At 38.5% G+C, this 17284-nt stretch overlaps 1 protein-coding gene across 4 annotated transcripts in view; it reads left to right on the top strand.

Annotated features, from left to right (window-relative positions):
• The window catches only part of LOC126354741 (ubiquitin carboxyl-terminal hydrolase 36), a 40904-nt gene extending 24212 nt beyond the window's left edge, over positions 1–16692 (top strand). For 2 of the 4 annotated variants that reach the window (XM_050004615.1, XM_050004616.1), the window contains exons 11-15: positions 1594–1813; positions 2715–3134; positions 5861–6162; positions 14786–14901; positions 15516–16692. In XM_050004615.1, the coding sequence (XP_049860572.1) occupies positions 1594–1813; positions 2715–3134; positions 5861–6162; positions 14786–14901; positions 15516–15797 (1340 nt within the window). In that variant the 3' untranslated portion in view covers positions 15798–16692. The remainder of the gene's footprint in view (positions 1–1593; positions 1814–2714; positions 3135–5860; positions 6163–14785; positions 14902–15515) is intronic. The other 2 variants (XM_050004617.1, XM_050004618.1) reach the window with 1 other exon arrangement.
• The last annotated feature ends 592 nt before the right edge of the window (positions 16693–17284 follow it).

Genomic DNA, 17284 nt, shown 5'->3' with positions numbered 1-17284 from the left:
ACAAAATAAAACATTTTCATGTAGTAGCAACTTAAACTATTACATGAATCTGGTTTCAATAAGGACAAGTTCTATGTAGCCATTTCTGAGTTTCACTGATCACATTGAATGTAAGGGATTTCACAGTCAGCCTGAACTGTTCTGGATTTCACAGTCAGCTGAAGTGTTCTTATAAATATTACACACATTTTTTTAAACTAAGAAGCTTATATTTCTTTTACAGTTCGAGGCATTATAAATTTTAAGCATTTGGCTTTCCATACAGTTTGTCAGCAATCTCAGTGGTCAGAAAACATTGCACATATTAATTCAATTTTTTAAAAAGTGGCTGCTTTATAAATGTGGCAATAAAACTTCTCCCCTTGAGGAATGTTAATGTGTGACACCATTGAAAATTAATCTATAATAACTTCCACCAGGGATAAGTGCAGATTTTTTGACTCTGCACCTTTTCTTGTTTAATAGATTATTGGCTGTATGTTTTTCATTATATTATGTCATAAATTATGAAAAGTGTTCAAATTACACTTTGCCAGTGTGAAACAACAAAAGCTAAAATGGCATAAGAAAATAGTATACATTTCATTATACGTGGTGTTCAAAAAGTCTCTCCGCACTGCCGTATGATTGTTTGCCATATGCCGCAGTGAATATACCGAAATGAAACTCTCTGCAGTATCATTGTGCATTTATTGTTTCATTGAAAAATATGGAACCTACAATCCAACATCTAGAAATTGCAATCCAAACTCCTATTTTCACAGAATGAAGTGGTTCCTCATGAATACACAATGGATGTGCAGTACTCCACATACATGAATTTTGCAAGTTCATGTACCCAGATAAATGAAACCATGCCTCACCAGTGAAAAACTTTTCATTAAGAATATCTCTTCCATTTTGTTGAACGAAATTTTTGAACGATTGCCATGATAAGTATTTTTCAGTTTGTATGAGAAAAGATCTAATTTTTTTCTTACAGCTGTGTGACACTAACATAGATTTCGTGGGCAAGTTTTCTTACTGACTTGGTTGGACTTGTGGGTATTTTATCGGAAATATCGCGTAGTTTATCCTCAGACAAAACTCTAGGATGACCACTGCTCGGTGCATCTGTCACTGAACCCGTACCTCGAAATTTGTTAATCAAATCTTGCACTGTATCGCAATGTGGGAATGTTATCTCCAGCAAAACTGAATTAAATGTTTGACGAACTGAAACTGTGTATTTACCGCCAGCTTTGAACACTTGTTCGACTAAAAAAAACACGTTATTCAATGGTTAGCATTTTAACACCGACAAAAACAAAACAAACAAACAAACAAAAGAACTGAACCTTAACATTCACGTCAACACGTAACGACACCCACCAATGATACTACTGACGCTGGCTGAGATAAATGAAACAATGGAATGTTGGGAGAGTCCACTTGAAGGAAAGTAACCCAGGCAGGTGAACAGTCATATTGCACGCATGGCTAACAATCATACGGCACTGTGGAGAGACTTTTTGAAGACCCCTGTATTATCTTACTTTTGTTGTTTGTACTGAGTAGGCAAAACATATACCAAGTACTGTTTCCATTTTTTAGGCTACAAGACAAACTTACAACGGCTCGTTAGCCCTGCAATGATTCCTACAAGTGTAAAGGCAGCATCTCAGACTAATGGCCTGTTAAATAACCACAAGCCAGCAGCCCCTGTTACAAGTAAACTGTCCCCTGTTAAAAGCCCTGTGAAAGTCACAAAAACGGAAGCCCCTATTGCCATAAATAATGTATCTAGTCCAGCTCCGTCATCCTTGAAAGAAAGGTATGTATCCAGAAATAATCACTCAATTGGCAATACATTTTGTTTCATTTGTAAAAAAGGATTCATTACTTGTGCGTCATTTTTAGTGAATGTGGAAATTAACTGCATAAATAGATGTAGTTTTCATTTCACAACAGAGTTTTGTCAAGAGAACAAAACTTATATAGTGTATGCTTACAACATCAACTATTTTTAGCTTGCCTTTCTATTTTGTATTGTTAATGATGGTCTATTTGATTTTTTTTTCTTTTTAATAGTTATTTAAAGTTCATCATAGTTGTATTTAGGTTGAGTGGTTTGTATATGCCAGTTATCATCATGGAAGTCTTTGAAATAAAATCACTAAATCTTTTTTCCTTAATGTTATTGTCTGTATTCTGCATTTGAATCAAGCATTACAATTTATGTCCCTTTTTTTGTTTTTAAATGTGAGAAATTGTAATGCATGAAAGAAATAATTAGTAGGCAACACACAGCTTTGTGAAATACAATGGCCCCTCTTTTTGGAGTATATACATACTGTGACTCAAACCTCACCAAGCACTTCAGTCCCTCTGTAACCGAACACTGCTACATCTGGGGAAAATAGTTAATGAGGCTGTAGCAGCCATCTGATAAGTCAGTGCAGAAGTCTTTGCCTGTACTGAAAATCAATTTGGAGGAGACAAGTGCAATTGATAGGACTGCTGTTTCTCAGCAATTATACTGAAAACTTTTGGGAAGGCATTCACCATGTCTTTTAGAACATACTGTTCCATTAATTTGGGAACTTTCTGACACTAGATTGATAGCCACATCTATTTAGTGTGTTCGTAGAGATATACCACACTTAACTGCTTAGTCAATGACATGTGGTGATAATTTATTAAAAATAAACATCCACGGTATCCTTTTTGTACAGGGTACACTCGTCACCACTGCCACAGAGCTTGGTTCCATACGATCCCGGTGACTCCACCGGTACAGATTCCGAGCCGGAGGGAGATGGAGCAGCCAGAGACTCCAGCTCCGGTGGTCCTGGTGATGACAGTTCGGTCCCCAGCCCCCCCTCCAACAGCCCGACACCACCCCCGCCCCCTGTCACAACCGCGACTTCCACCCCCACACCCGCTCCCAGCCCCAGACGTACGTTACAAATCCCCCGCGCAGGTTGGCAAGTCACGGAGCAGGGCATCTGCACGAAGCCCCCTCCACCCCCTGCCACATCTGCTCCCGTAGCAGCTGCAACCACAACGTGGTGCGTGTCATCTCTTTCCTCTGCCAAGGACTCTACTCCGGGGCCACCGCAGCAGCCCCAGCGGCCTGTATCTGTGCCTTCTCAGTAAGTACTTCAAATATTCTATCTTCAATGATTTTCCATTGATAGTATTGAATTATGGAAGTTATTGGAGTGCAGTTCTATTGTTGGATTGGTATTGTATCAAAAGAAAAATTAACTGAGGAAACTGTAAATTATTAGCAGACAGAATGACTGGTCAGTGCTTACTTTAAGGAGGTCAAAGAGTACCTATACCTAGCCTTTGGAACATCTAGTTCCTCTCTGTGGAAGGAAAGGATCCTACGTTGAGGAAGGTTAGAAAGGGGGAAGAAGTCGTTCAGACCTCAGATTGACAGGAAGTCACCAGTTGTGAGGATGAGGGGAGACAAAGAAGGAGAAAGTGTCAGGAGTATATTATTGGATGTCTGTCATGCAGTACAAAACATGTCAATAGTCTGACCCCATTTTCAAAAAGCTTGTGTCATGAACTTGTACCTATGGTCCTTGTTACTCTGAGGCAAGAGAGGTATGGCCATGCATTGTAGTTCACCTACCCCAGACAATACACAGCGTATGTACAAAGCCGAGAAGTTGGTCCATGACAGACTCTTCACTCACCAAAAGCAAGGTTTAAATGGACCCGATTCTGCTTTGCACTGGATCCACAGCAACAGGATATGTGATGCAGCCCTCAATTACCATATGTGTGTGAAAAATGTGCTGTGATTCATTGTGTCAACACCTCAAGTTAGTGTTACTGTTCTGGAGAACAGTAGTAAAGAGAAGTTGCTGGATGCGTGAAAGACTGAGCTTTGGTAGATGAAACAGACAATTTGATTGTGCCCTTTCTCTCCTCCGAGGCAAATTAACCTAATTTTAGTTCACCTCTTGTTTTGAGGGATGTCTATTCAGCTGTGTCTTTGCACTAAAAAGGGCAGCTAGTGTCTACAGGATTTTCACGGTGATAAAAAATGCAACACATTTTGAGAGTGTTTCTATTTTTGTTTTGGGAGACTAAATATCTTGGGTAGAGGGAATGAAGGTGTTTGTAACTTTGGCATGAGATTTGCAGTGCATTTTAGATACAGACTCTGCCACACTCATATCTGTCAAATTTCTTAAAAGGCTTTGTATTGTTCTTAATTTTTTTGGAATGTGAATATGATATCTTTCCAAGATGCTACAACATATCCCAGCATTTAAGCTTGTTGGATGTGTGAAGTATCCGTAATATTGTTATATTTTACTTAATAATGATTAATATTTTATTCTTACATTTTGCTTTTTGTTTGTTTTCTGTTCTATGACAACAGTTCTAACTGATAGAAATAGAAGGGGGGCGGGGTGATATAGGGGACTCTGTCAGTGTCAGTACTGTTTATCTTAATGTGTGAAACAATGTGAATAAAATGGTTATACGTGTTATGAAATTTTTATGTTTTCAGAGAGACAAATTTATTGAATGCAAGTTAAAATCTTGCACAGTAATTGTAATTGTACTCTAAGGAACGCAATAATTCAGTGTCAGGTGTGAAATAATTTGTAAGCCGCAGCCACACACATCAAATAGATTATCTGAAACACCATCCTGAAGTTATTGCACATGCCACTTATGAATGATGAATCAGCAGGCATTGTAAACTCTTTGTTAGACTCAGGTGTACCTCCATTTTATGTTCCAACTCATTGACGTTCATACTGGAATTTACTGAACCACGCACCAAATTGCATTTGCATTGCTGCATTCCCGGCCTCCCTGTGGCCCCCTCCTGGTTCGTGATTAGATTTCTTTGGTGATGTCCTCAGACTTTGTTTACTCATTTTAGGATGTTTCTGTTAATCATGGTTATACATTTACTTCTTAGACCTTCAGGTCTTCTGAAAGACAGGTTACGAAATGTTACAAATATTTCCTTCATTGTTTTTTGGAGCAGCTAATGACAGACTGTCTGAAAGTGAGGAATTTCAAGTAATTTTCGAAAATATACTCTTAAGAATAGGTCACTCATAAAGATTTATTGAGTAGTTCATTAGCTACTGCAATCTACTCTAGTGGATCAATGAAAATGTAAATGTTTTCTAACTTGATAATTTTGACTTAGCTGTAATCTCCAAAGTGGTACACAGCCGGTTGTACATGGTTCATAGTTTTTTAGATATAAAACTTTTCAATTACTTGTAAGTTTCATTTTGTCTATCAACCAGAGTGGTTCACAGTGTGACACCAAAGCAGGATGTTCCCTGCCGAAATATGCCAATGATCATGCAGTGGGGTGCCTTAAATCCAACTGTAGTAAAAGCGTTAAATGTAACAACAAAAACAATCAATTTTTGATTATGTAAGCTAATTGGATAGATAAAAAATCTGTTCACCAAGCAGCAGCAGCAGCAGAACATGCATGTAAAAGGAGGTTATAGTTATAACCATATGTTATGTCTTTGTTCTGCCACAGCTTGGTAAGTAGATTTTTATCTATGTAAAAGTGTCAAATGGATTTTCTTAAATCCTACAAGGATTTTAGGACAAGTAGATGGCTGTGCAATTATACCTTGGATACCAGTCCAAATAAGTGGTTGGCTTATGTAGAAAAGAATATAAGACGACAATCACTATATTTGGATGAGGTGGCAGATGTGCGACACACACACACACACACACACACACACACACACACACACACACAGGGAGAGAAAGTGTTTACGTAGGAAATATTAGGTTCATGAAACTTCAGACACATAGACACATTTGTTGAACATGAAGGAAACTCTTAACATATAATTGTTTATAGGTCAGATCGGCACTGTAATGGCAGTCGGAACAACGATGACAGCCCGAGAGTACATCGAGACGAAACCAGATCCATAGTTGGTAAGGAAGTAACCAACGGAGATGATAGAGCATCCCCTATTCATCGATCACGAATTCCTCACACTGTTGTCGTTCGGATGCCAAGAGATGAACGATCTGATGGTGATAGCAGACCAAGTAACAGTGGAAAAGGACCAAGTCAGATGTGGGATGGTGCTGCCAGAACAGAAGTCACTGGCAAACTGAAGCACTTGTCACACCAAGGCTATGCGGGAGCACAAGGTAAGCTCTTTTTCCATGTTACTTGTATAAAACTGCATTTAGTTGTATGAAACATGGGCTAGAATAAGCACAAGAGATGGTATGAGCTCAAACAGGTTCTGGTGCCTGATTCAAACCGCTGGAATATGATGAGGGAGGAGGCTGAGCAAATTAGAATATTTTCAACATCTTTAATGGAGGCTATGCGCTCAGCAGTGGGTGAAATCAGTCAGTTGACACCAAGACTGTACAGGAATACAGTAAAACCCTGAATTAATGAACTTGCTTTAAGGAAATTCCACTTTTAATGAATGTGTCTGTTATTTCTGGTGAAACTCCTGTAAGACCAGTGTTTTTCCTGGTGATGATATAAGACTGATGGTTTTCCTCCCCACTTTTAACAAATCCCACTATAAGTAGTAGTCTTTTAAGGAATAAACATGGAAAAATTCTGCAAATTAAAATTCATTTCACATTAAAATCCTGTTTTTATGCAATTCCTAACATGTTACTGAGATTCCAATTTCTTTCACTTTCACACAGATCGTATTCTTTGTCATGTGACACAGTAAACGATAAATGATTCAATTGATTGAAACGTACCTAGATCATAGTTAATAACTCAATTTCTCTTGTAGTAATCTGGCAGATATGTTAAACAAATCTGAAATAGATTTCTGCCCTGCCTAATGACTTGGGTGACATAATCTGATGTCAATCTTGGAGTCTACAAAGCTGAAAAGTGTAATTGTTTGTTTATTGAAGTGTTAAAGTTATCAGTTTTACTTTTGTCAAGTTATGACGTGCCAGCATAGAGAGATTACAGTTCAGCAAAAGCTGACTATCATCTGCGATTTTTGTGATAATTGTAATGTAGAACCTTCCAACAAGTCAAAGAAATAAGATCTAGCACCATCAAGGTGTGTGGCACACACAAAAATAAGAAAGTGCTCTTAAATGCCCAAGCCAACAATTTCTGTGGATTTAAGAGGAACAACCATGTATATGTCTGCATTCAGTAATATGGCAAATATTCCTTTAAAGTGGTTTAAAGGAATAAGAAAAATCAGCATTCCTATCAGCTGAAATATACTGCAAGAGATGGCTTGTAAAATCACCCTGAAGTTCAGTGTTGGAAATTTAATTGATGGCATGGCTGGTGAGATCATTTAAAATAAGTCATAATCTGTCATTTCAAAAAGTGTAAGTTGAGAAAGTGAGGTGGTCATAGAAAGAGTAAACTATATGGAAGAACATTACAGTGCCACAACTGATACATGGCCTCCCGATCGGCCCACTACTGCGGCCTAAAGTGCTACTGCATGCACTGGGTTTGACCCCTCATCTGTGGCTAAGTGGGAAATGGTTCAAAGGTGTGACAGGGAGGGATGGGGTCGATAGTAAGGCCTCCCCTGTTCGACTGACAGAGCTTTCAGGTGCTATCTGTGACAGAAAAAGATTGTGGGTCAGATGCATTCGCTTGTCCTGTTTCACAAGAAGCCTCAAACATAGGAGTGTAATGGTGCCCCTTATGAATTTGTCCACCAAAAAGAGGCAGAAATCCAGTAAGCACTCTGTGTACATACTAGGGAGAGTCATCTCACATGTGAAATGGGTCTTCTTGGATGCCATGAAGAGCACAGGGTGTAGCCACTTGCTTATGGCGTCTCATGTTGATACTAATGATGTGTGCCGCTTTGGATTGGAAGGATTCTCTCTGGTTTCAGGCAGCTGTCTGAAGTGGAGATGACAGCTAGTCTTGGTCATGAGCTGAAGACAGAGCTCATCATCTCTAGCATCATTGACAAGATTGTTTATATTTGCAGACTTTTTCTACAGAGTGAAGACGAGAGTCTGAATCAGAGGCTCAGACTGCTGTGCAACCATGTAGGCTAAGATCCTCGACTTGAGCCAGAGGGTGGTGGGATATTGGCTTCCGCTTAATGGGTCAGGGGTCCATTACACACAGAAGGTGTTTGTGGTGGATGCTGTGCGGAGTGGAATGGGCAGTTTTTTAGGTTAGAAAGTTTCAGTCTCAAAGGACGCAGGTCAAACACAGGATGTGGTTAGACCTAGGGACTGTAGGTATTACAGTAGTAAACTGTTGTAGCTGTGCTGGGAAAGAACCAGAGCAGCAAGCACTAATAGGAAACACTGAATCTCAAAACATTTTTGGTACCGAAAGCTGGCTAAAACAGGAGGAAAAAGCAGTTTAAATTTTTACAAAGTATCTAACAGTTTTCAGACTGTATAGATTAGATACATTTGGTGGCACCATGTCTGTTGCTATGAGCAGTAGTTGATCGGGTAGCAGAATTGAAGTAAATAGGTCCTCTGAGTTAGTATGGGCAGAGATTATATTTGACAGTTGGAATAAATTGATAACTGATTCCTCTTACCAAACTCCTTTACTCAAATATTATAGTTGCTGAAAGGTTCATAGAAAACTTGAGTATTGTCTCAGATAGATAGCTCACTGATAGTTATAGTTGGTGGTGACATCAATCTACCTCAGATATGTTAATGAAAATGTGTGTTCAAAGCCAATGATAGGTATAAAACATTGTCAAAAATTATACTAAATGCTTAGTTCAAAAATTGTTTGGACAGTTAGTTCAGGAGACCACATGAATTGTAGTGAGAGAGAGAGAGAGAGAGAGAGAGACAGAGACAGAGACAGAGAGACAGAGAGAGTGAGAGAGAGAGAGCGTGTGTGTGTGTGTGTGTGTGTGTGTGTGTGTGTGTGTGTGTGTGACAGCTTATGGGCGTTCAGTGTTGAGGTCATTAGCACCCTGACACACGTTAAAAGAAACGAATGTGTCCAAATTTAGTAAAATGGAAGCATACACACAAAGAAAGTAGGAAAAGATGAAAAATGCTGTACAAGAAAATGAAACTTAAGGAAAACTAGAAAGGAGTGTCAAGGATGCCACAAGAAATTGTCACTGGCTGGCCACTTACGTAAAATAAAGGTGAGCCAGTCACCCTGTGAGCAAATTAAGACCCTCTCCCTAAAATCTCGGTAAAAACATTGGACAAGTCACAGAACTTTAAAACTTTAATCACATTCGTTTGAGTATTTCCTAAAAGAGTTGACAGATCTGCCAGCAAGTCAGTCACGGTCCGCTGGACAGAAAATAAAACGCAATCCAATAAAATGTGGCACACAGTGACCTGGACACCACAAGTACCACAGATTGGAGGGTCCTTTTGTCAGTGCAGGAAGCCATGCGTCATAGGACTGTGGCCTGTCCGAAGCCGAGTGAGGAGAACATCGTGCCGTCTGCGTCGTTGGAAGGAAGTACACCACACACACGTTTTGGGCTTGACTAAACGGAGCTTATTGTCAGTCATTTCCAGCCACTCATCCCCCCACTGATGCCCTCCCACTGATGCATGACTCGTGAGCTCAACAGTGAGTGGTGCAGGGGGATGGCACACTGAAATACTTGTGGATCGAGCCACGCCTCCTAGGCTACAAGACCTGCCCTTTTGTTCCCAGCAATGCCGACGTGCCCTGGAACCCAGCAGAAAGCCACCTCCTTCCTCAGTCATTGTAGTTGGAGGAGGGCATCCTGGATGGTCTGGACTATTTTATCTGCTGGAGACAAACATTGCAATGAGTGAAGGGCACTTAGTGAATCAGAACAGGCAAGAAATTTAGTGCAGGAAGATCATCTCATCTACTCCAGTGCCCACTTGACTCTGTAGATTCTTAGCTTGTTGGGAAGTAGGGGTTTCCACCAACAGCGTCCCATTACGCAATCCCGTAGCAGATTTCAAACTGCCAGCAATGCCCTCGAGCCATTTGTGAATATAAAAAGGGGAAACTTTCTTGAAGCTACCCTCTTTCCTTTTAATGACTAAAAACACATTCTGACTGCCAGCATGTGTTCTGTTACTTGTCATGATACTCTCGGATGTCATTCCTGAGTCGAGGACTATCTACACGTGCCCTCTTGTTGGATTGGGTGTTGCAAAAATATACTTGACCTCTTAGCAACAAATAGGGAGCATCAAGATGGGTACAAGGGTTAGTGACCACAATATTGTTGCAGCAAGACTCAATACTGTAATGTCCAAACCTCAGCGAAAATAAATGCAAAATATAGCTGTTTTAAGAATCGTTTAAAAATTCGCTTGGGACCTTCATAAAAGGCAGTTGATATACCTTATGAATCAACTTTGGAAGCATCCACCAGATATGTCTCAAATTCAGAGAAATAGCATTGACAACAACTGAAAGATTTATACCGAATAAATTCATAAGAGAGAATTATTGCCCCACAGAACACAAAACATTGTCGGAATTATTACCCCACAGTATATAAAACAGATCAAAACATTGTTACAGAAAAAAGGGGCATGCAAAATTTAAACAAATGCAAAGTCACTAAGATTAATGAAGTTTAAGGGAAGTTCGAAATTAGTTTAGATTTCAGTGTGATGTGCTTTTGACAGTTTCCCACTTGAAACCCTGTCCCAAAATGTGGCAGAAAATCCAGAGAAAATTTGGCTGTACATGAAGTACACCAGTGGTAAGATATTCAATACCTTCACTGCATGAAACCAATGGTAGTGTCGCTGATGACAGTGCCACTGAATACCGTTTTTTATATTGTTTCACTAAAGAAGGAGAAATAAATATTCCAAAATTCCTGTCAAGAATTGCTGCCCACACAGGGAACTTGGAAGTAGATATCCTTGGTGTAGCAAAGCAGCTCAAATCTTTCAATAGCAACAAGTCTTCTGGACCAGATTGTGTGCTAGTTAGATACTTTTCAGGATACACTGATATAATTGTTTCGTATCTAGTATATAGAGTCACGTGCTCTATGAAAAATCTATACATAAAGACTGGAAAATTACACAGGTCACACTGATACTGGAGAAAGGAAAGAAGAGCAATCCACTGAATTATAGACCTGTTTCACTGATGTCAATTTCAGTGAGATTTTGGAACATACACTGCAGATAAACATTAAGAACTACCTTGAAGAAAACGATCTGTTAACACACAGGCAGCATGCAGTCAGAGTTGGCAGTCATGTGTGTGAGATGTTCTTGCTTGTGTGAATGAATGGCGTGCATTTCTCTTTTCCTGACAAAGGCTGAGAACCTATGTGTAAGTGTCGCTTTAATTGTCTCTGTCTGCAACTTGTTATCTTTGCGGTAAGTAGTAACGTATCTTACATTGTTGGTAATCCTACCAGAAGTGATATCTGGTATTCCCCAAGGAGGTGTCACAGGCTCTCCGCTGTTCCTAATTTTTATAAATGATTTAGGAGACATTTTGAGCAACCCTCTTAGATTGTTTGCAGATGGTGCTGCCATTTACCATCTAGTAAAGTCATCATAAGATCTAAATTAATAGAAAGATATTTGAATGGTGTATAAAGCAGCAATTAACACTAAATAATGGAAGATGTCAGGTCATCCATGTGAGTTGTAAAAGGAATCCATGAATTTCAGTTATATATAATAAATCAAAGGCTGTAAATTTAACTAAATACTCAGTGACTACAGTTACAAATGGCTTAAATTGGAATGATCACGTACATAATGTTGTGGGGAAGGCAAACCATAGACGGTACTTTATTTGTGAGACACTTAAAAGGTGCAGCAAATCTACTGAAGAGGCTGCCTACAGCTACAGTTGTCCATCCACTTCTAGAGTACTGTTGCACATGGGATCCTTACCAGACAGGGTCGATAGAGAACATCAAAGAACATTTAGAGAAGGGCTTCTTGTTTTGTGCTATTCCGAAATAGGGGAGATAGTATCACAGATAAGATATGAGAGTTGTGGTGGCACTCATTGAACCAAAGGAATTTTCTCACTGCAACAAGATCTTTTCATGAAATTTCGGTCTCTTCCAAATGTGAAAAAATTCTGTTGATGCTTATCTAAGTAGAGAACAGTGATCATGTGATAGTTGTAATAAAATAACAGAAATTGTAGCTTGCATGGAGAGATTTGAGTGTTCATATTTCCTGCATGCTGTTTAAGAGTGACACTGTAGAGAAATAGTGTGAAAGTGGTTCAGTGAACCCTCTGCCAGGCACTTTGGTGTGAGTTGTAGATAAGTTGTGTGGATGTAGATGTTATGAGCCCAGAGGTATTTTCAATGCATGAAAGTGGCATCCTTTATTGATTCATACAAATGACAACTTTTGTAATTTACTTGCTGCAAAATCATATTTAGTTATGCGAAAAAATGCTGCAGGTTAAAAAAAAATAAAGGAAAGGATGGATGATGACCCTAGAGTGTGTAAATATGGATGAAAGTGAAAAGTTGGATTCACTTAAAATAGGAAAATTTAAAGTTTCCAGGTGTTTCAAAAACATGTAAAGATACTTTTTAACATTTGAGTTCAAAGGCAGTGCTTGGTTGGTATCAGAAATCTTTATCACAGTTTATCAGGTTTTTAGATGCCAAGATGGGTTCAGAAATTTGTAATTATTATTGACCGATGGCTTTTACATAGCAAAGAAATTTTATTTATTTTTCGAGTCCTGTACATAAAATGTGATTTCTGAGGGTTGTAAACATTGTGTTCCTTCCTCCGAACTGTGGTTGTCAACTGCAGCTCTGGACCTGGGCATAATATACACTGTTAAAGCCAATAAAAACTAGCAGTTTTGCAGAAGTCAATTTCATTTATTTTTTTAGTTAAATTTTTAGCACAGGATATTGATAATTTTGTAATTAAAAAGCACCTATGTTACCTAAACTTGCTTGATTTATGATTCTGGGTCATTCCTTGTACATTTGAGTCTACAGTGATTTCATTAAGAAGTGGTTTTACTGTACATCCTCTGTTATACATTGTGGTGAAAATAAAGAATATGCAGATGGTGTATCTTCACTGGCACTAGTGTATCCTCTGGTTGCAGTTGGCATTATTACATCATTTACATCCATGTGATTCTTTTACTTCTGCGAGTCACTTGCTCTTTTTTTTTTTTTGCAAAGACAGTTTTAGGGAATTAACATTATAGTTGCACAGAGAACATTTAATGTAAATAGTTTTAACTTGATGTGTAGCCTGTCGTCTTTCATCTCTGGATTTTTTACTTATATTTACTGAATGATTTTTCTAGTGCTTCACCAGCAATGAGAAATAAAGCTTTCACATTTCGAGCCATTGGTTCTGGTGAAATGTCAGAAAAGTCATTAAATAAGTGCTAGATCAAGAACCCAAGGCAAAAACCAACTGAAAAAAATGTCAGCAACTGGCTGTGAAAACCTGAACAGTTTTATAGTTTTATTTGGTTTGCTTTTGGCTAGTCTGAGTGGTAGATCCGTCAGTAAATGCTGAAAACTTAGTCGCTTCTGATTTCAGTGGTTTTAACATATTATTGGTATTACATCATTTCAAGACTGTCCCAAACTATATTATCCATGAAAATAGTCGAATGGTTGGTTATAAGGGCTTTTAGCATAGCAGATAGTAAAAAATGATCAAGCAGTTTAAAATCTAGCCATAAAGACCATTTTGTCCGCAGCTCGTGGTCTAGTGGCTAGTGTTGCTGCCTCTAGATCACAGGCTCCAGGATCTGATTCCCGGCCAGGTTGGTGATTTTTCTCTGCTCGGAGACTGGGTGTTCGTGTTGTCCCCATAGTTTCATCATCATCATTCGCGAATCTGGTTAGAATTGGACTGTGTAAAGATCGGGACATTGTACGGGCGCTGATGACAACACAGTTGAGCACCACTCAAACCAAACATTATAATCATCATAAAGACCAGTTTAGTTAATATTCAATGCCCTGAGTAACACTGTAAAACTGATTAATGTGAGCTATCCTCAGGTTTGCAGGAAAGTGGGTGGAGGTGGGGAGACAAAAGATAATCTTTCTTTTCATGAACAAAGTAATTTACATGTTCGCAAAATTATTTAATTCTTAAAGAAACTACAAATATGTTCAGTGCAAACCAATCATCGTATGTTTTCTAATTGTGCTTTCACATTCTGCAGATTAATAGCTGGACCAATACCCCACAAGTTTTCATCTCTTAAACACCTCTTTAGGGGATTGCTTTGAACATGAGACTACACACAGTGTTGGTGTACATTAGTATTTTCCATTCTATATTGTTTAAATCTTTAGGCTTCCTGTGTCAGTACAAGAAAAACCAGTCCAAAGTTGCAAATTCCACTTTTTGTGTTCACTCAACGAATATTTTCAGCTATGAAAGATTTAGACTGAAGGAAAGTTGCTGTTTGAGTAGGGGTTGCACATGCCACACTGTCCGATGTTGTGTACAAACTATTCTGTATAATAAATTTGTTTCTCTAGTCAGTACCCAATTTATATTACACAGAGATGCAACATAATGTATTTCTCAAAATTGCATGGCCCTAAAAGGCACTGTGGGGACCAGAGAAAGTGGGAAATTGGTCTTAAGTAGCATACAGTCTCTTCTTTTTTTTATGCAGCACGTTCTTCCGGTAAAATAACCCTGGCATTTTAGTAAAGATTGTCTGCTCTCCCCCCCTCCCAATAATTCATTTTTCAAACAAACAAAAAAAATGTCAAATTGAAGCTGTGGTGTGTTATTTTGGTAAGTGTTGGTTTCACTGTGCCCTTCTTGTCTTAATTTTCCACGTTGTTCATGTAGTTTCTTTCTCTTGCAGTGACTAGTTGGGGTGGTGAACGGAGCTATGTGGACATTGAACTGGAGAAAGAGCGTGATAAAGAACGCAAGAGGTCTTTAGAAAATTTGTATGATGAAGAGCTCGACAGAGGAAGGGTAAGTTTGTATGTTGATAAATTTCTTGGCTTCCAGTGACAGCAAAGTTTCTGATGATGCTCAGTGTGAGTTGTAATGTAATCAGTACATTAATTTAAGACTAGGGTTTATACACATTTAAGGAAGAAATAAATGTATGATTCATACCTGAATAAAAAATGCATGAGGGCATATTTGTTTGTAGAAGTGGAAACACTGCAAAGGTCAATAGGGTTACAGAAGAATGGATATGAAATGTCATGAGAAGAGAGTCTTAGTACTGAGGATCATAGGCCTGGGAGGTTACAGTTGAAAGACAGTCAATCATGAGACATGAAATCACTCAACAATATGCGCAATACCAGGGGGAAATGTTTACTAACCTGTGAACTTCACAATTGTTACAACTCTTTCTGTAGTTATTCTTTCATCTGATCAACCAGTAAAAAAAGAAATCCATTGTGTTTAGATCTTCCTCTCATAATCTGTTTCGTGTTCCTACAAAGGAAATGCAGCAGCACATTGTGATTTGAATTTTCATATTTTCCTTCTTCTGTTTATATTTCGTCCTCATTATCTGTACTTAGATTTGTAACATGTTTGAAACTGTGTATAAGAAAACATTATCTTTACAGGCAAAGAAGATGAAATTCAACAATAACAGCAGCTCGCAGCACAATTCCCGACCCAAGTACAATTCGTTCCAGCAGTATCACAATGAGAAGATTCGTTGGAATAACTCTGGTAACATGTTCAGGCCACAGGTCTATTACCGCCCACACCATTCGCATCCTCATCCCCCACCATACCATCACAAGGGATTATATTACAAGAACCGTGGTGGCCATTCCTTTCACAAATTCAATGGTAGTGGGAGATTCGGTGGTTCAAAACAAGGGTCTCGTTGGCAGCGCTGACATCTCTCCTGTAGAGGAGAGATGTACCCTCGAGCAGATATCTCAATGGATGTAAATATTTTTCTTTTTCTTCAGTACCTTTTATTTTTACTCAGTTGTCAGGCAGTCACATTGTAAATTGAAGTGTTTTTTAAGCTGTGACAGTAGATGTTTTAAATGTATTATATGAACTTCAGTGGAATAACAGATTTGATTGTGTATGTAGCTATATATTATTTTCCTTTCGCTTGTGAAAGACTGCGTTATGTGGAGAGGTATCGTTGATACTGTGAGAAGTGCAGAAATTGTATTCAATGTGATTCTTGTGTTTTGCATTTATGTGTTGTTTGTGTGTGTGCGTGCGCGCGCGTGTGTGTTTGGTGAGAGAGAGAGAGATTGAGATTATCGCGAGTTTAAAATGAAACTGTACATAGCTCAGAACTCGGTAGTAAGTGTACTTTTGAGTCATAATGGTCTAAAGACCGTATTCTGCCCAGTTTATTTATTTGTAAATGTTATTTCTTGTAGAAGAGGTACAAGAAATACCATGTTTATCCAGTCTTGTGTTGCTAGTGACAAGTGTTCCTGCCGTGGTAAGTGTAGCAGTTACACTGTGTTAAAAAAAGAAACCAGAATTATTATTTTCCATTCTTTATGCACTGCATGTATTTAATTCTGTTGCTGTTCATTAACAGCTAAATGGAATCTGTGTAACAAATATTTATCAGTGTGATACGTGATGTAATAAGTGTTTCAAAAAATGAATGGTTTCCCCAATGCAGATATTTGAATATTTCTCTGTGTTTACATGTTTATACATATTTGTGTGCATAAATGTCTGGATCGTTGCAGTATTATACAGACTTATGATACCTGCAAAAGGTGGCAATAAAATCAAATGACTAAACTGGTTTCATTTCTACTTGATTTTTTATTGCGCAGAACGTAGGAGATAAATTTGCAACTGTTAAACAATTGTTACAAGAGTTAAAACTATAATATGTTTCATGGTTTATTATCAGTATGCTCCACTTTTCTTCTATTCTTTTAAAGAGCAATTTTAAAATTGTTGTGATGACGTCTTGTCTGTAATTTTCAGCAGTTAGGTATGTTCCCAAGATAAACATGTCTGGTACTATTCTCATTTATTTAATCAAAATTGACATTGTTGCTTTATTGTTCCCCCCACCGCCCCCTCCACCCCACCCCCAATCGCCTGTAATTAAAAATTCATTTGAAGTGCCTCACCAACATTGATATTACATGAAAAAGTGTCTACTCATTTCAGCCTGTGGGGGGGGGGGGGGGGGGATGTACAGATTGAGATGTCCTGTTCAGTATATAAAATGCTGAACATGATATGGAAGTAACACTCAGGGATATGAGTTAAAATTGTCTCTGTTGGCAAAAAACGTACCAGACGTTGTCTATAACTGTCAAAAAGCTTTTTCATCAGAACAGTCTACATTACTTACATCGGTACAAACATGTTTCCAGAAAACTTCGCC

This window comes from Schistocerca gregaria, chromosome 3 (assembly GCF_023897955.1).
Source record: "Schistocerca gregaria isolate iqSchGreg1 chromosome 3, iqSchGreg1.2, whole genome shotgun sequence".
Lineage (NCBI taxonomy): Eukaryota > Metazoa > Arthropoda > Insecta > Orthoptera > Acrididae > Schistocerca > Schistocerca gregaria.
Note: the sequence above shows the minus strand (reverse complement) of the source record. Positions and strands in the feature narration are given on the sequence as shown.